Consider the following 20,713-nt stretch of genomic DNA (forward strand, 5'->3'; position numbering starts at 1 on the left):
CTTTAGGACTGGGGTCATCCTGACCATGCTGTAAGAATAAAAGAGAAGAGAGGGCACACTGGCCTAGTGCATTATACAACATAAATTTATTAAAATAATTGTTTTAAAACCATAAGTATCTACTCACAAATGGTACTGTCAAAACTCGCTCATCGTGTCTCATGAGCGGCTAATCTCTCTCGCTATGGTTTTGATACAATTCTTTTTTAATAAATTTATGTTGGATAATGCACTAGGCTTGTGCACCCTTTCTTCTCTTATACACACTTAGAAATGTTTACTAAAAAAGAAAAAAAAAGGGAAAAATCGATGGAGAAAAGTGAGAGCCAAATTCCCCAAAGCTACGTGGAAGGCTGACTAAATTAATTATTCACAGAACAACAGAATCCTCACCTTTGTTTGTGTGTCTGAAGAAATGGTCGTTTTTCAGCATGACGTGTGTCGTTCAAGGAATGTAAATGGCTTTTCTCCTGCATGAAATACATAAATAGTTAAACAGACAAAATTGCAAGTTGATTAAACAAATAGCTTCAGTGTAATGATAAACGCGGGTATTAGTAAAATGAGGACAGTATACATTCAGATTAATATTGACCATTTTTCCAAGATTACGTAGCATGCCTACTTCAATGTATAGTGACTTTGCAACTACAAAAAATATACAAAGTGCCTACTTTGTCTAAGAGTCTAAGACACTCTGGTGAATAAATATTCCTCTATCCTCCATAGGAACACACCCCGGGTTGATAGTTAGGCAACTTAGATTTATCCTGCTGCCTACAGGAAAAATGGACATATAGAAAACTGAAGATCAGTCCCCTTGAGGCTATAAGCCCTTCATTTCACACCTGCTTAGTTTCATTTACTGTTATCAGGATAAAGGATGCCTTTCCCTTTCTTAAATTTTCTTTTAACTGAAAAAATGTTATACCCATCAACAGCTATTGGAAGTTTCAGGGCAGATTTTTGCAGGATTCCCAGTCCAGTATACTAATGTTCTTACAGCGATGGCTGATGCTTCTGTGTTTGTTCGGCTTTAGGGCTGGTCACTGTGGTAACCCCATCTCCATTTTTTAATTTCCTGCCATGTCTTTTGTCATTCAAGATCTGCTGACACCGTTCCTTACCTCTGCCTACCCAATGTCCTATTTCCTGCCAGACCACAGCTGCAACAATTTGGAGAATTAGGTCCACCAGGATGGATGCGGCAGGTGAGGGCTGCTCGCAAACAATGTAATAGACATATTAGCAGACCTAATGCAGAAGCAATTCCATGGAAGGAAGTTATCAGTAGCAGATCGTGTACAATGTACAAGACGTAGAAATGTCAAAGGAAAGGGTCACTTTCTCTATGCAGAGATCTCTACGTGTCACGTGCTATGTCTAATGCAACCTCTAACAGCCACTGTATTTAGTGTCTATGCAGATCCCTGAAGTGAGGCAGTTGCTAGGTATGTGTTAGCCTTTCCTAACTTAGGCAAAATACTCTGCCATTCTTTGGTAAGGATAATCAAATTATTTTTGCACCGCACACAGCTTGTCAGCTTTTCCTAAGACTGGCCACACATTATACAATTTTCTTACAATTTTCTGCACAACATTCTTTAGATTTAACTATGTAGTGCAAGCCCTGCCTAATTGGATACAATTGAAAATGGTGTTTAGTTTTAACCTCATATATGGTTTTTGATAAATCTAAAGGAAAACTGTAAAAGGTGACTGAACATGTATGGCCAGCCTAACAGTGATACAGCTCACTTACCCCAGCCTTTAAAAGGCTAAGAATTGAAAGCGCAGGTTGACTCCTTCCTAACCTGTATCTTCAGGTTAGGTTCTAAACAACCAAGGAAAACCAAGGCATGTATACCTGTGCATAAGACCAACACTGTATCCGCCATCATCTCAGTGATGAGGGGTCATCGGATTGCCTTTGCAGACATCTGACAAGCTCACATAGAGGATGCACGAATGTAGGAGGTAATATAAAAATAAACTGCCACCTCCATCCTTTTGCTTCTAACCTACCAGCGTTCTGTAAGGTTTTAACCAATATGTTCTCCAAGTGGCTATTTAAGGCCCTTGGTTTACCTGTGCTTTAATTTGCCTTTAGACATTCCTAGGTTGCCGAATTATTCTCTAGCTATGTCCCTCAATAAACAATAGAAAAAATAGGGTTTTTGTAATTACTGTAAAAACGTTTTCCTAGAGTACATTGAGGGACACAGCTCACTGCCCTCATATTCTATCCTTCTACCTTTGGACTACTAGCTACAACTGTGCATGTGTGAGGTGGGAGAGGTTATAGCCTCAAAAGGGCTGACCTTCACTTTTCTATGAGCTTAGTGTCCATCTCTCCTGTAGTTAGTAGTATAAAATAGGAATGCTTAATTCTCATTCTCATGACCAGTCTTTGCTATGTAGTATATGATGATAAGTGGTAAGTCACTCGCGCCAAGGGAAAAAGTATGTGTATAGATCTATACACCAAATGTTGTCAATGTATGGACTGCTGCTGCTACAACCCACAATGGTAAGAGATGAGAATAATGTAATAAGAGTTACTATTAATAATTCTTATTACATTATTCTCATATGTAGTATATGCTCTACCATGTACGCTAAAGGCATAATTGACCAAAATCAATATGTTTTACAACAACTGCTATAAAAAACATTTTCTGGGTCAGAAATATCTTTTTTTCTAACACATACTGCACAACTGAATGATTAAATGCACTTGAAAAAGTAATATAAAAATAGCATGAAATTATAGATTTTAATTACAGATTCAGAATTATTTAAGTACTTACATTACATCAAAGCAAAAAGCTATTGGCATAATACACAGGCACAAATATAAACAAGATAGTCATTCTGAAAGCTCATTGCTTCTTCTTGTATTTTTTTTTATTAATGTGAGCTTACACACGGATAGCTTAGAATGTAAACAAGGTAACTGCTTTTGCAAACTGCTCCTTGTTAACATGGGAGCTATAGTGTAAATAAGACATTATAACCTGGTTGTGGCAGGCCAATTATTTTTCTGCTAACTGCAAAATTCTTTCAATGCATATAAGCTCATAGCTCAACTAATACTTTAATCCCATCACAGATCTCCTCCTAATGTCCTTGTAATAAATATGGAAACAACCAGCTTTCAGCAATGCACAGAACGTTGTGTACATGGAACAGATTACAAGAGAGGAACATATAACATTATGTATACATGCACAAAACGTAATATAAATATAATCATGGCATGATTGCAAATAAAAAAAACACACACAAGGGAAGCATGAATACAGTTATATACACATAGGTGAGGAGAACAAAATCACTCATTGATGAGAATGATGGTGGTCCGTGATATTTGAGATTTGTACCCCAGTGATAATGATTAGAGAGTGAAGATGTTAATGAGATTAAATAAACTATTTTGTTTTAAATAAAGGTTAAACAGCAAGCAATAAAATAAATAGTGAATTAGCGAAACATCAAGAGGACAACATACAATTTTAAAGGAATCTTTTTCTTTTCTTTTTGGTTTTTATATCTATGTTGTTACCGTTACTGGAATTAAAAGTGATGGGGAAGCCATATTTTTTTATTATATATGCATGCTCTGCTTTTTGCTAAGTAAGGTTATACAGTAATTGTTTTATATGTGTACTTGCTCTGACAGCAAGTCTTTAAGTGTGACCAGACAGAATAGAAAAGAGGGCACTCTATGTGGGTTTTATTTTTGCTGCAGTACAGACATCTACTGAAAAGAGAATTTTACAAATCTGTGGGGAAGTCATCAAATATGCAGCAATGTGCATGTAAAACATGTGAAAATTAAGTAACAAATGTGTACTCACTTAAGATCTTAATGGGAAACCATCGACAGTTTAAGTGTAATACTGTGCTTTACATTGATGTGAGTTAAAATTGTGTTAAAAAAAAAAAAAAGGTATGTTGGATTCTGCTTTATCTGCATGAAGTAAGTGGCTAGAATTGTTACTCTCCAATAAAAGAAAGAGTTTTATATATAACATTACAGAATTTTCTAAAATTGAATGTTAGGACAGAAAGTGTCTGTAAGCAAGCAATGATAGCACACTTGTCTGCACACTGTAGTATAAAGCATGCATTGATCTGTTATCGTGAAAAATCATATGCAATTATTGTGCTAATGTCATGTAAAAACAGCTGCTAGCACGACGATCTAACAGAACATTGTATAATGATCAAAGGATAAAAACGTGCAGCGCTGTGAAATAAATTGCAATCACATAAATAAATGGATGTATACCAAAAATCTAATAGTAAAGTATACTATTAGTAAATAGTATCCATACATTGATCTGTTATTGCTATGAGATCATACATGTCTCATTTGATGTTAAACTAGGATCCCAAAACATATGGTTCCAGGTATGGTACAATGAACCCTGGGGCAAAAGAAGTCCTGGTTGTGATTCCAATCTACAGACTGTATATGTCTGGAACAGAGCAAAGTTTCAGGGTGTGATGCTTGATCCCCTAGTGATGGAATAATGTATAATACATATCACAAGGAAACACTTGCCTATAACTCATAGGGATTGCATGCAAAAATGTTTGGGTAAAATGTGGTGTCCAGCACACACACATCTTATGACAAATTAAGACTCTTAACTATTTGAAAATATTGCCTGTCTTATCTGTCTAGAACACAGTTAATCAATAAAAAATGATTAAATGATATAGACATATGGACACTTAAAGAATGAAGGGGACTGTAGTTTTAGACATACGGAAACTTAAAGGATGAAGAAGACTGTAGTTAAAGTTGAAAGAATGACAAGATTTTAGTGGGAAAAATGATTAGTACGTGAAAGGAGTAGGTGAGAGAATGGCTGTTTTTGTCACACGTGGCATGCAAGAGGTTACATCTACTCACTCTCACCGGGTTTGCTATCAGATAAGAAGGGTTCCTGTTCCATGATGTCCATTGGGATTTTTATACTGGGGACATTTTCTGTATAGGGACTGTCAGACTGAAAAGAAATGTGTACAAGTTCTTAGATGAAATATTGTTACTTGTTTCTAGACCATCCTTCTTCTTGCTGAAAAGTTGGCAGTGCACCAGACCTAAAGTAGCTAATTTCCAAATACAACCTCTTTCTCTCTTAGGGGCACCTTAATGACAGGATTCAGAGTTCAGAGGTCATTCCTTGTGGTGTGATGGCCTGTGTAACAAGCTATTGGACATCAATTCCAAAATTTCTGCAAACATACTTACGTATACGATTATCATACATCATTTATGGATGAATACTTAATACGAACTAACCTACTTTCTTTTTAGTGATATATATATATATATATATATATTTATTATTATATTTTACTTTTTGTTTCAACTACAGCACATAGGAAAGTTGGGCTGATGTTCTCAATCACAAGAAGAGGCCTGCCTTGCTCCTGGTCTAATCAACAGCAATATTGCTCTCTGGGCAGTACTATTTGGAAGTGGACAGCTTGATCGCTGTGCCGTGCTTAAAGTAAACTATAGGCAAAAGATTTTCATTTTGGATAGAGTAAGGGAGGGTTAACAACCCTTGTCAATTTTTTTGCAATCTGTGTCCCATTGGGAAGATTTACTTTCAGTTCCTGTCCCAAACACAAACAGGAAGTAATAGGAAACCCCTGTAAATTAAAGGAATCCCTTGGGGCACCCCAGGTCACCACAACTAACATCCCCATTGGAAGATTTCTCCTCTATTAATTTTCTGGGAACAACCCAAAATTTGGGATATGCTTTTACTTTCACTTTCAATGATATTGGTAAACAGGATGAATAGAGAGGGGCAATTTCCCTAACAGGGGCACAGACAGCAAAAACAAAAAACAGGTGAGCAGCGGTCCAACGGATAGCACAGGGTATATTTAAGGTCAACAAGGTCACTCATCATAGTAACATGACCAACAAAGAGACTGGATGGGGTGGGGCTAAGTTCAATATTTACATTTAAAAGTCAACTGCCTATACCTCTGGATCTGGATTATTTAAAATGTAGTCTTTATCTTTTATTAACGTATACTCGTTTTGAACTTGATTCTAAATCTGGAGGACAATATTAAAACATTAACTGGTATGTGTGTATTATCCAGGAAGGAGCAATCTTCTGCTGAAACAATCACACAATTACAGTAAATTATTTATTTTATTGGCCTGGGAGAAATTACTAACATTAGTATGATATTTTAACCCAAGCACTTGCAGCTCTCTTCAGCTTGCAGTGTCTCCTTATTCAGTCTCTTGACTAGCCACATCTAATTGTACATTCAGCTGCTTCAGCTTACAGAAATAGGAATGCATATAATACGGTTTGCATAAAATATATACATACTGCTATGAATAGCATGAACTTAAACAAAGCAATTCAAACCACAGAGTATAACAATCTCATCATGACATTTTTCCAAAAACGTATGTGTGTCTGTCCATAGTCGAACATGAGAACTAATGTTAATGTTTGCATCTAAGAAAAGAACTCTAGTCTGCTAATAAAGGTATTAAAATGCATCGGACAGGTAGCATATATTTTTTCAGATTTATACATACAATCTCATCATGACATTTATAATACTATTTATACTTTCAATAAACCTCACTAAAGTAAAAGTGAACTAATAAAAATAATGTAAATTAAAGCAAAATTTTATTTAAATTCAGGTTGAACATGAACAAGTTTACTAATGTTAAAGTGTATTTTCCCTTTTGCAGTCAATTATGAGAAGCCTCACTATGTGTTTGTAATATGTTTCCATTCATGCAGCATACCTATAAATCAATTTTACAAAACTTTTTGCTTGCCTTTCTACGCAGCATACCTATAAATCAATTTTACAAAAATGTTTGCTTGCCTTTCTGTGCAGCATACCTATAAATCAATTTTTTTACAAAAATGTTTGCTTGCCTTTCTAGGTGTTTGTTTAAACAGGCCATCACACAGCAGAGGAAAACTTCAGTTTTGGAGTTTTCAGAAAAGAGCAAGTAAAAAACACATTTTATTTTCCTAAATTATACTATGTGAATGCAAACATGTAACAAACAAAGTAGGTGTTATCCTAATTAATTTGGCTTCAAAAGCGGAATTACACTTTAGGTAAAATGCAGGTCAAAATATTTTCAACAACACAACATGTGAATGTTTAGGGGCCCATTTACATCTGTACATTAGGTTGTGCGTTTACAGTGCATCGGGAAAGTATTCAAAGCGCTTCACTTTTTCCACATTTTGTTATGTTACAGCCTTATTCCAAAATTGATTAAATTCATTATTTTCCTTACAATTCTAAAATTAATACCCCATAATGACAACGTGAAAGAAGTTTGTTTAAAATCTTTGCAAATTTATTAAAAATAAAAAATCACATGCACATAAGTAGCCTTTGCCATGACACTCAACATTTAGCTCAGGTGCATCCTGTTTCCACTGATTATCCTTGAGATGTTTCTACAACTTGATTGAAGTCCACCTGTGGTAAATTCAGTTGATTGGACATGATTTGAAAAGGCACACACCTGTCTGTATAAGGTCCTTCAGTTAACAGTGCATATCAGAGCACACACAAAGCCATGAAGTCCAAGGAATTGTCTGTAGACCTCCAAGACAGGATTGTATCAAGCCACAGACCTGGGGAAGGGTGCAGAAAACATTCTGCAGCATTGAAGGTCCCAATGAGCATCCTGGCCTCCATCATCTGTAAATGGAAAAAGTTTGGAACAACCAGGACTCCTAGAGTGGGCTGGCCAGCCAAACTGAGCGGAGAAGGGCCTTAGTCAGGGAGTAGACCAAGAACCCAATGATCACTCTGACAGAGCTCCAGCATTTCTCTGTGGAGAAAGGAGAACCTTCCAGAAGAACAACCATCTCTGCAGCACTTCACCGATCAGGCCTGTATGGTAGAGTGGCCAGACGGAAGCCCCTCCTCAGTAAAAGACTCATGACAGCCTACCTGGAGTTTGCCAAAAGGCACCTGAAGGACTCTCAGACCATGAAAAACAAAATTCTCTAGTCTGATGATACAAGGATTAAACTCTTTGGCCTGAATGGCAAGCGTCATGTCTGGAGGAAACCAGGCACCGCTCATCAACTGGCCAATACCATCCCTACAGTGAAGCATGGTGGTGGCAGCATTTTGCTGTGGGGATGTTTTTCAGTGGCAGGAACTGGGATACTAGTCATATTCGAGGGAAAGATGAATGCAGCAATGTACAGAGACATCCTTGATGAAAACCTGCTTCAGAGCACTCTGGACCTCAGACTGGGGTGAAGATTTATCTTCCAACAGGACAACGAACCTAAGCACACAACCAAGATAACAAAGGAGTGGCTACGGGACAACTCTGTGAATGTCCTTGAGTGGCCCAGCCAGAGCCCAGACTTGAGCCCGATTGAACATCTAAAAATGGCTGTGCACCGACGCTCCCCATCCAACCTGATAAAGCTTGAGAAGTCCTGCAAAGAAGAATGGGAGAAACTGCCCAAAAATAGGTGTACCAAGCTTGTAGCATCATATGCAAAAACACTTGAGGATGTAATTGGTGCCAAAGGTGCTGCAAAGGTTGAGCAAAGGTGTGATGCTGTGAATGCTTATGTACATGTGATTTTTTTGTTTTTTATTTTTAATACATTGTCATTATGGGGTATTGTTTGTAGAATTTTGAGGAAAATAATGAATTGAATCTATTTTGGAATAAGACTGTAACATACCAAAATATGGAAAAAGTGAAGCGCTGTGAATACTTTCCGGATGGACTGCATTGTGTTTTGTTAGGGCAACCGATTCATTTGGATGGGCTGCTCAGCACATCATAATGCGCAATAAAAAGTGCATGCACCATTTTTAGAAATACAATATGCAGTAGTGGATTATTGTGCATTTTTAGTGTACTGCAGCACATGTGAGTTGGGAAGGTGCGGGCTGGATCATTAAGTACTGCATTATGATTGCCAATTTGTATATAGTTATTGAAGTATTTATATAGCATATTTGAAGTCATAGTTGGATGACCTTGACACTCACAGCAGTTTATGTACTGCTTCCAGATCATAAACTGTAAGATAACTCTGATAATTGCTAGTTACTACAGAAACATAAAACATACAGGAATACAACAAGCATCTATCAGGGCTTCCTATCTCATCTTATCCACAACTGTGTTGTTTGCCCGGTATTCTTACGGACACCACAATACATTTTACAGTAGAAGGGCCATAAATCTGTGTTGTTCAATAACAGTTTTTCTATGGTATGGTAGCAGCACGGTAGTCTCCACTGCTGTCTCTAAAGCATATTTTATGCAGTGAACATGACTGTCTGAAAAAAGGTTAACATCTAAAACACTGTTTATTTAGTAATTTTTTAAGAGGTTGCTTATATTGCTACAGCTTATACACAACATAGTGTACAGCGTATACTGTATTCCACAGAGCTATAAAAATGTTAGTGTTTATTCATGTATTTATATAGAGGGCTACAAACAATTATTTGCCTTTTTCAGTTCTCTTTGCATTTGCAGCCTTATGACGCTGAATACATTTTTCTTGACTTTGCCATTATATGAATAGAAATGGAAAGTTGAAAGCATACCAACTGTGTAATTTTCAAGTGTACATGGCTCCACCAGATTAAGTTGCAATGCCTGAAACAATGTACCTGTAACCATGAACTTTGATTATCCCTGTGAAAGAATTGTGGCCCACTCCTCTATTGCAGGCCTGCCGATAAGGGGGTACCACTGGTCCCCTTGTATGGGGCCTGGGCCAGCAGCAGGGAATCAGATGTGGGCAGGGAGGATGATCGGTGTGGTGGGGCAATATCTGGAACTGATCGCCTGTATGGCTCACTCTGCAGCAGCTGAATGCTGGCTGGGAGGAGTAGGGGATCGGTTTCAGTAATTGCCCCGTGCCACACCGATGACCCTCCCAGTGCATTATCCTCTTCCCTCTGCTGCACAGGCTCCCCTATGTTATTAATATAATTTTATCTTTTAGATTTGGCACTAGATTTGGCAGGGATTTGTAGGTTATGATGTATTTCTGTCAGCTAATAATGATTTTAGTGTTTTTTGCTAAAATATCATTTTGTTATTTTTGAGGGTGGGCCCTCTCAGGTAGACTGTATGGGGCCCCTGTGATTTCTAAAAACACAGTGAGAAATGCTTTTACGAAAAATAGATTACAGGGCCATTAAGTAGTGGATATGTATGTTTTTGTTTTGGAAAAAAAGGATATAGTGTCTTTTTTATACTTTCTGTTTACGGGTTCTAACCTTTATTGAGCACTCATGTACTTACTTAAGATACTCTCCTATAAAACTATGCATAAAAATTCTATACACTTGGCATGCTTAAAAGATGCAAGCTTCCTTGATGACTTCTCTGCCTGGCTACCCTATTTTCTTTCTTCTGAAACACCCACTCATCCTTGGTGACTTTAACATCAATGTTAATGTTAGCGCCCCAGCTATTTCTCAATTCCTAAAGCTAACATAGTTTTTCAGCCTTACACAATGGACACACATCTCTCTTTACTCAGATGGCAACACCTTTGAATTTGTCCTTGTATATTCTCCCACCTTTGCACCCGTTTCCTTTCTCTGACCACAACCTTATTCATTTCTCACTCTCCATATTGTTAACCCCATATCCCTCCAACCATTCAACCACAGCAAACAGCTCCCCATAGAAACTGTCACCACTTTAACCCTGCTATATGCTGCAACAGACTACACACAAATCTCAGCTCTATCCTGTCCTTACTTTGCCATTTCTGTCTACAACAGCTTGCTCTCATCTTCTCTGGAGACAGTGGCCTCTCTCACCCAACACAGAGTTAGACCCTGACCGCTACAACCAAACAGACACCAGAAATCTCAAGCAATAGTCAAGCTTCTTTTAAGCAAATATGGAGTGCAACTAAATTCCTGTAAAATGTTACCCTATATAAAGCTGTCCTCCAAAAATACAATTTATACTTATGTGCTACCAAACAGATATATTTTATCATTCACATCAACAACTGCTTATCCAGTCCACATCAAACCTTTAACTCTTTACTTCATCCCCCGGTGCCTTCAGCACAAACTTTAGACCACTAAATAATCAAAAAACAAAACTGATGCAATTTATAATTGTAATATTTACTACCCAGATATCTTCTCCACCTAACATACTATGTCTACCAATTCAACACATTTAATTATTTCACCACAGATGAAGCTGCTACACTTCTTTCTAATGCAATCATTCCTTTAGGCCAGGTTGCTAGGTGTAATCCTGGACTCTGCTCTCTCTTTTCAGCCCTACATCCAATCACTGTTCAAATATTGCCACCTTCATGTCCTCAACACTTCCAAAATTCACCCCTTTGACTAGACAAAACTGCTTGTCACTACCTTCACTACCTTGTTATCTCTTGCCTCAGTTATTGAAACTACCTCTTCAGTCTAGCATGAATGCTGCTACTAGACTCATCCACCTTACTGTCATTTTGCTCATTGTTTCTGCCAATCCAACCACTGGCTTCTGCTTGTCCAACACATCAGATCAAAAATACCAACTACAACATACAAAGCCATTCACAGCCCTGCCCAACGATACATCACCAGCCTCAACAGAAAATATCAACCAAATTGTCCTCTTTGCTTCTCCCAGGACCTTTTGCTCTCTAGTCTCCTTGGCACCTCCTCCCAAGCCTGTTTCCAGGGTTGTATCCAGAGCCGGACCTTTCCTCTGAAATACCCCACCCAATCCATCTCCTACTCTGTCTAACTTCAGGCAGATCCTTGAAAACTTATTTTTTTGGGGGGAAAGCTATCCCAAATCTATCTATCAACTCCATTTTAATTTCTCCATCAACTCATCCCCGCATAATTATTAGTTTTTTTTTTATAAATTGCATCTCTTTTTAGATTATAAACTGTCATGAGCAGGGCCTTTAAACCCTCCTGCATTGGATTGTATCTTAACTGTACAGTATTCTTTAATTTTGTAAAGTGCTGTACAATCCATTGGGGCTAAATCCTGTATAATAATACTAATAATAATACCTCAGTGTATGATAACTGTGATATCGTATATAAAGTAATTAAAAAATCTATTTTGCAAACACATTATAATCATCAAACAGCCATTCTACTCAACTCAACTATAAGTATATGGCAAATGAGGACCTAAAATACATTATTTAGCCAGTAAAGCTTTCAAGTGCCTAGCATTATGCCTCAAGAGAGCTCTTAATGTATTGCTGACCGTCCACAATGAAATTGATTTAAGCACACATCTGGGATTACTAGGACTTTTATAAACTCTGCCCATTGCCATTATTTTAGATATCATCCTATTTTCGCAGTAACGAAAATGAATGTGCCTGCTGCAAAGTTGATTACATTTAAGATCAGAAAAGTATGTATAAATCTCAAAAAATCTATGCCACATCCATTAAGTTAGATTATCCCATTTAATACTTTTATTAGCAAGCTAGAGTTCATTACTTAGATGCAAACATTAAGATTAGTTCTCATGCCGGACTATGGACAGACACACATACAAAGCTTAAACGTTAAGCTGGGATTAGAATACAAGGCATCAAAATGCCATTTCAGAGCTCATAATCATCCAAACATTTGACATTGTCATTTTGGATTTTATAATGGGTAATATGTGCATTGTAATGGACTGTGGCAGAACTTTCTACACTTCCTGAGAGGGTGAAATAAAGGTGAACTTTTCAAGCTGTGTTAAGTGCTCACATACAACGTCCATTACCCAGTGGAAAGATGGATGTACCATTGCACAGCTATTAAGCAGCAAGAACAGGTAACCACTATAAAAGTTAACCAATAAATTACAATAGCAGCCTATTTATAGCAGTGTTATTACCCAAACTAGGAAAATAAATATAATTTTATATCTTTTAAATATTTATTTGATTTTCCATTATTGCATATTTTATATTCAGTAAGGTATTTGTTTAATGATTATTGATAGAACATAAAATGTAATAAGTGGCTATTTGTAGAACCATATTGCTCTATTATTCCTTCAAGCACTGTCTTGCTTCAATGTAACATTCTGTTTTTTTACTCACTTAGATTGAGTAACCTGTATTACTAAAGAGTACATAAAGGGAACCAATACATTGCTGCCGAATAAAGAATTTCTAAGGACCTGCCACAGGGCTGGTGGGACTAACATTCAGGCCTGACTGTTCCATTATATTGAAAAGCGTCTTCCTAGGAGTAAGCTTATATCACAAACTTCAGTAATTTTCTCCACCCGCCTCCCAGAATTATATCATACTAAGGAAAAATATAAAGGTATAAAGGAATTAAAACACATGATTAAAAAAAACCATTAGAAAAAATAATAAACAACACACTTAATGTATATACAGTATATATCAGATTTGAGAAAATAAAATTAACCATCATGAGCTGCTGTTAGGAAAGTGGACAATATCTTACATCATCATTGTCACTGTCCACGCTTCCCTTCTTCTTCTTCTTTTTCTTCTCATCTTCTTTCTTCTTCTTGTCTTTTTCAGGGATGACATCATCGAGGAAGCCGAGATCTTGCTGGGAGAAGAGGTAGTCCATAGCCTTTCTTACTGCTACAAGGGCAAGGATCTGCAAAAGCACAAGTAGATGTATGTAACTACAGAAATAGTGCACAGCTGGGCAAGAAGTGAAATGAACATTCCCTACACGTTCATTAACAGTTAAAGTCAGAAGGGTTAGAACCATTGTAAGTATGTCTGTGGTGATTTACCTTTATCCATGTCATGATATAGATAATAATAGTTACAACTCCTGTCATAGGCAACATCTGTATTGACACATCTGCATTTGTGGTCACCATAGTGATTGGATTTAGGTGACTCAGTTGCCCATGTGGCTATAAATATTGGGGGGATGTCCCTAAAACTCATTTGACTTAAAGAAGTAATTTTGATAAATGGTGCAACATGTTCAGCATTACAAAACAATTTCATTTGAACCTCGCTTCCAGTCTGGTACAATGCTCCTAGCAGGATCATTAGTATAAAAAATATTACCAACAGGTAAGGACAGCAGCAGGCGCATCTGAGTGTAGGAGTATAAAAACGAATTTATTCACATGACTAATGGCAATTTACAAGACAATGTAGAGATATCAGGCGTATACATGTAGGATCAGCTTCTGGGGATGGACCTTCACAGGACAGGATGAGCTTCTTTGGGAGGGGCTGCAGTACCTGTAGCTGTAGGAGCCCTCACATCCACATTCATGGGCTCCAAAGACAGCTGAACCCTGCTCAGCTCTCCTACATCTGGATGATTAATAGACAATGGGACCCATGTGAGGTGGAAGACCCACATGCTATAAGCCCTTAATCCTTTACTTCTGTGAGCTGCTATTTACATAGCTTTCTTTTTATTCACCTACTTCTAGACTTAGTCTGCTGCCCCTGGTGGTGTCTCCTTTGCATTATAGCCACTGATGCTACAATCCCTACCAAGGAAGCTCATCCTGTTCTGCCATCCCAGGAAGCAAACCCTGAATTACGTTTCTACATGTATTTCTACATGTATATGTACATGTATATGCCTGATATCACTACATTGTCTTGTAAGCTGTCATTGTTGTGTGAATAAATTCGTTTTTATACTGCTAGACTCAGATGCATCCTCTGTTGTTCTTATCTATTAATGTTCTTATCTATTACCGTAGAGAATCTTCAGTCTCTTGAGAGGTACTGCACTACAGTGTTTTGAAATCACTCTGGACCCCTTGGGCTAACTTCCTCCAGTGTGTTGGTCACATACACTTCTGCACCATATCTCTCCACATACATATATTACTAACAGAAAATGTGGAAAGGGTGAGTTTCAGCTTCAGGTGGCAAAAGTATAACCTTACAAATGGCTAAATGAACACAATTAGACATCATTTGTGGCCTGAGGACATTAGGTTGGTATATGTAAGCCAATGCAAATCAGTTACATAGTATGAGTATTTTATTGCAGTGGGGAAGTCAATGAATACATTATTTGAGTCTCTATGGTCCATAAAAGAAAGATGTTGGCCCATCATTCTAAAAGAAAGATGTTGGCCCATCATTCTAATTGCTATTTTAGACAACTCTACATGCAACTAAATATAAATAAGTAAGTTTGGCTACACTTACAACCACATAACTAGAGTAAAATTCCTAAGATTAGAGTGTTTTAGGAAGCCATTACACCCTGTATAAAGAAATGATCCCTAAGGCTGATTACTGGCTTCCCACTCCAGTTCCTTTTCCATGGGGTCCTATCTTCAATAAAGAATTATAAAAGGACACATCTGCTGAACACAACAAAATCCATAATCCCTAGACTTTGGGAGCAAACTGCATGCCCTACACTCTCTGGCTGGAAATAGGGAAGTAGATGCCATCATGGAGGCAGAACACTGGGTGCACATTGTTAGGAATCAACAAGAAGAATTAAGAGATATTTTGATGGGGTGGAAATACTATTCGGCAGAGATACCGGATTATTGAGTATACCCTCTTTTATAACTTATGGTAACATGTTTGTATGTTTGGAACCATATAAGCATCATGATATACTCCTACTTATCAGACTTACAATACCCAGGTGATAGTTAGTAGCTAATTCTTACTCTTTCTTTTTCTTCCATCCCTTTTATCCCCCCCCTTTTCTTTTAGTTCTCTGTTGTATTCCAGGTAATGAGCTACCATGACACATGGTACATAGGCTGTTCACACCAGTTGTGTTTCTTTTCTCTTATACTCTTACACTATATTTATATGTACTTTGGAATATTATGTACCTTCAGAAGCAATTTGTTTACTAAGCTCTGTCTACTCATTCTGTACATGTCATGCTGTACATTGTATGTTCCCAGAGAACTCTTGAAATTGTAGGGGGAGGACGATGTTGGACTTTCCAGGCCAGACAGGAGTACACACAAACATAAGTATATAAAATAATTTTACAGTTTATTTAGACATATATAAAATATATAGGTGCCAGCATTCTGGCCTGGAAAGTCCGATATAGTCCTCCCCCTTTTCTTAATTTGATTACAGATGACGGCCTAGTGACTGCTTCCTGTTTTTTGCTTGAAATTGTACTTAACGGGTTTGTTGCTTTTGTACTGTTTGAAAATCAATAATACTTGATTATACAAAAAAAGTAGAGTAACATAACATTTTTGAGAGCTGACAGGCTCAAAACGGACTTCCTTTTTAGCTAAAAACATAAAGATTTCTTTAAACTTAGGATTCAAAGAAACTGGCCGTGCAGTTTGACACACTTTGATGCCTTAAAGTTATATCTTTTATATGAACTCACCATTACTGGGAATATAATAGCTGCCACTGTAGATTTTAGGATCCAAAGCAGTGCCAGACATAAGATCTGAATAAAAGTGAAGAGATGCACCCTTCGTAGAGGAACATGGCGTAAATAAATGAAGTCCGGCTGGTGCTTGGCTGGCATCAAAAGCAACTTCAGGCGGTCCATGAACTACAGTAAATTGAAAGAAAAACGCAAAAGAATGTTAGAAATAAGTGACCTTCTGGGCAATGTATGGATGTCAGTATAGTAAAGAGTACTGTTATTGGCTTCACATGACTCAAATGGTGAGAATGTTACTGAGTTGTCTCCATATTTTTTCTTTAACAGTCACATCAACATAACCTGATGTCTTTCTGATAGACTTGAAATGTGTTAAATGTCCTTTTCTCCCAGTTGTACATATAGGTTTTGTCACCTTTACTAAACAAATGTATGCTTTCATGAACAAAGAAATATAGAAATGTTTCCCTGACCTCTGTAGAGATCTAGACTTCTACACCTTTGAGCAATCACATTGTTTGTAATTTGATGAATTGAAGAGCATAGAAATTAAAGTTAAGAAACATAATGGCTGTAAAATTCAGGGTTTCAGGCTACTCTTGATTTCATACTTTTGCAAGAATAATACAATATTGATAATTAAGCTCTCAGCAAAGTTAAAGAATAGGTGCAGCCTAGACATTAGCATTTTATTATGCCACTCTAGCCCTTCTCATTAAATGACCCAGAATGAAAGAGTGCTAAGGGTAAACTATTTTAATGGGCAAGCCATTATTATTCAGGCGTTATAAAACAATATGCTTCTGTTTACCTATGGGGCTCAAAATACAAGATCTTTCTCAGGGGGTTTTGTGTCCCTTTCATGTCAAGTTTTATCCAGTTCTTGACAGGATTAAATAACACGTTTAAAGAGTTGGATGGAAACCTTGTTTTATGAATTTAATAAGACATTTGCTCAACAGTCAACTTTTATAGTCCCAAAGGGAAAAAGACATGTACAGTGGGGAAAATAACTATTTGATCCCCTACAGATTTTGTAAGTTTACCCACTTACAGAGAAATGAAGGGTCTATATTTTACGTGTATTTTAAATGATAGAGACAGAAAATCAACCAAAAATCTAGAAAAAAACACATTATAGAAGTGTTATAAATTGAGTTGCAGTTCAGTGAGTAAAACAAGTATTTGATCCCCAAGCAAAACATGACTTAGTACTTGGTGGAGAAACCCTTGTTGGCAAGTACAGAGGTAAGGCATTTCTTGTAGATGATTACCAGGTTTGCACACATCTCAGGAGGGATATTGATCCACTGTTATTTACAGATCTTCTCTAAATCCTTACGGCTTCTTGGCTGTCACTTGGCAACTTAAAGTTTCAGCTCCCTCCATACATTTTTTATAGGATTAAGGTCTCGAGACTGGCTAGGCCACTCCATGACCTTAATGTGCTTCTTCTTGAGCCACTCCATTGTTGCCTCGGTGGTATGTTTTGGGTCATTGTCATGCTGGAAGACCCCTCCACAACACATCTTCAGTGTTCTGGCTGAGGGAAGAAGGTTATCCATGATTTTACAATACATGGCTCCATCAATTGGCCCCTCAATGCGGCAAAGAAGGACCGTACCTTATGCAGAGAAACAGCCTCAAAACATAATGTTTCCACTTCCATGCTTGACTGTGGGGGTGGTGTTCGTAGGGTCATTGTCAGCATTTTTCTTCCTCCAAACACGGTGGGTTGAATAATGCCAAAGAGCTTATTTTTGGTCTTGTCTGACCACAGCATTTTCTCCCAATCTTTATCTAATTCATTTAGCTGTTTACTGGCAAACTTCAGATGGGCCTGTACATGTGCCTTCTAGAGGAGGGGGACCTTGCAGTTGCTGCAGGACTTCAATCCATGGCGCCGTATTGTGTTACCAATGGTTTGCTTGTTGACTGTGGTCCCAACTACCTAGAAATCATTCACAAGCACCTCCCGTGTAGTTCTGGGTTGATCCCTCACTCATCTTTACCCTATGAGGTGAACTATTGCATGGAGCTCTAGACCAAGGGCGATTGATGGTTATTTTGTATTTCTTCTTTGCGATCAATTGCTTCAACAGTTGTCTCCTTCTCATCAAGCTTCTTGCTGATGGTCTTGTAGCCCATTCCAGCCTTGTGCAGGTCTACAATCTTGTTCTTGACATCCTTTGACAGCTCTTTGGTCTTGCCCATGATAGTGAAGTTGAATGGAAGAAAGATTTTGTAGACAAGTGTCTTTTATACACATAACGAGTTGTCATTAGGAGTACCTTTTTAAATTGACAGAACTAATCTCTGCACCACATGGGCACATACTCTAGCCAGTCTGTGGGAGCCTGAATTATTGTTGGTTGGTAGGGGATCAAATACTTATTTTAATCACTGAACTTCAACTCAATTTATAACATTTGTATCATGTGTTTTTTTCGGGATTTTGGTTGATATTCTGTCTCTATCATTTAAAATACACCTATGATAAAGATTAATGATCCTTCATTTATTTGTAAGTGGGCAAACTTACAAAATCTGCAGGGGATCGAATAATTATTTTCCCCTCTGCATATTGCCTAAAAATTGTACATGGGGGATAAAGAAAGTTCCATGGCTGCACCCTATTAAACATCACCTTGTTGTATATTGATGCATCTAGGTCTAGCTGTAACAGATGGACATAGGTCAATAGGTGGTCAAACAATTTCTTATGACCATTCTTGGTTTTAAATCCTCTTAAATTGAGAGCAGACAATAAGCATGAACAATTCAATGGGGAAGATATACTAAGACTGTTGCACACAGAATGTGATGCAGCTGTGCATAGTAACCAATCATCTTCCAGTTTTTATTGTCAAAGGTTCATTGAACAAGCTAAAGTTAGAAGCTGATGGGCTACAAAGCACAGCTGCACCAGATTCTGTGTCCTCCAGTTTTAGTAACTCTCCCGCACTGTGTGGTAGAGAGTTCTGCAACGATGATGTCTACAATGAACATTAATGATAAAATGTGACTAATGACATACCTGTACTCCATTAAGTGAAGCCACCCCCATGTATAAGAAGACACCATACAGGACAGGCATGGGGATAAACTAAAAATTATGAAATACAAAAAATGTTAGATCAATGTATTGTATACAAAATTAAACTGAACTATTATTATTATTACTTTATTTATTATAATACAAGATTTATACAGAGCCAACAGTTTGTGCAGCACTTTACATTATAAAGGGGAACAGTACAGTTACAATACAATTTCATACAAAAGGGTTAGGAGGGCTCTGCTCCTGGGACTTTACAATCTAATAAAGCAGTCAATAATAATAGTTGTATTTAATAAAATAACTTTTTTTTTTTTTTTGGGGGGGGGGGAGGGTTAAAACCTTTATTGGGTTTTTACTGCTGCCTATTTCTCTTGAGTATTTCCCCTCACTTCCTGCCATTCTGACAATAATGGCCTTAGGATGTGACAAGAATTCTCCATCAGGAAAACTGACAATGTCCTTGTGCTAATTGTGATTCTATCCTTTCCTCTCTAAAAAATATTTTTATTGGTCATGTGTCCTTGTTGGAGACATTTTCTCCCACTTCCTGCCCTGATGACAACGTTGTCACAAAAAATACATTCTGGACAAATACAGTGCCTTAAAAAAGTATTCCTACTCCTTTAAATTTTCCACATTTTGTTATGTTACAACCAAAAACGTAAATGTATTTTATTGTGATTTTATGTGATAGACCAACACAAAGTGGCACATAATTGTGAAATGGAAGGAAAATGTAAAATGGTTTTCACATTTTTTTACAAATAAATATCTTAAAAATGTGACGTGCATATGTATTCTGCCCCCTTTACTCTGATACCCCTATCTAAAAGAAGTCACCTAATTAATAAATAAATTCCCCTGTGTGTAATTTAATCTCAGTATAAATACAGCTGCAAATCTTTTTGGGTAGGTCTCTACCAGCTTTGCACATCCAGAGAGTGACATTTTTGCCCATTCTTCTTTGCAATTTAGCTCAAGCTCTGTCAGATTGGATGAAGAGCGTTTGTGAACAGCAATTTTCAAGTCTTGCCACAGATTCTTAATTGGATTTAGGTCTGGACTTTTGACTTTTTGCCATTCTAACACATGAATATGCTTTGATCTAAACCATTACATTGCAGCTCTAACACATGAATATGCTTTGATCTAAACTTTTCCATTGCAGCTCTGACTGTATGTTTAGGGTCGTTGTCCGCCCCAGTCTCAAGTCTTTTGCAGACCCTAACAGGTTTTCTTTTAAGATAGACCTGAATTTGGCTCCAT

The 20,713-nt window shown here is 37.4% G+C and overlaps 1 protein-coding gene across 4 annotated transcripts in view; it reads right to left on the reverse strand.

The window, feature by feature from the left end:
* SLC4A4 (solute carrier family 4 member 4) overlaps nucleotides 1–20,713 on the reverse strand; it is a 342,218-nt gene that overhangs the window by 9,641 nt on the left and 311,864 nt on the right. For 2 of the 4 annotated variants that reach the window (XM_082243061.1, XM_082243059.1), the window contains exons 21-25: nucleotides 19,424–19,492; nucleotides 16,381–16,554; nucleotides 13,504–13,665; nucleotides 4,925–5,021; nucleotides 394–470 (exon numbers count right to left, since the gene is read on the reverse strand). In XM_082243061.1, the coding sequence (XP_082099187.1) occupies nucleotides 427–470; nucleotides 4,925–5,021; nucleotides 13,504–13,665; nucleotides 16,381–16,554; nucleotides 19,424–19,492 (546 nt within the window). In that variant the 3' untranslated portion in view covers nucleotides 394–426. The remainder of the gene's footprint in view (nucleotides 1–393; nucleotides 471–4,924; nucleotides 5,022–13,503; nucleotides 13,666–16,380; nucleotides 16,555–19,423; nucleotides 19,493–20,713) is intronic. The other 2 variants (XM_082243060.1, XM_082243062.1) reach the window with 2 other exon arrangements.

This window comes from Pelophylax lessonae (assembly GCF_965119305.1).
Source record: "Pelophylax lessonae genome assembly, chromosome: 1".
In the NCBI taxonomy this organism is placed as follows: Eukaryota; Metazoa; Chordata; class Amphibia; order Anura; family Ranidae; genus Pelophylax; species Pelophylax lessonae.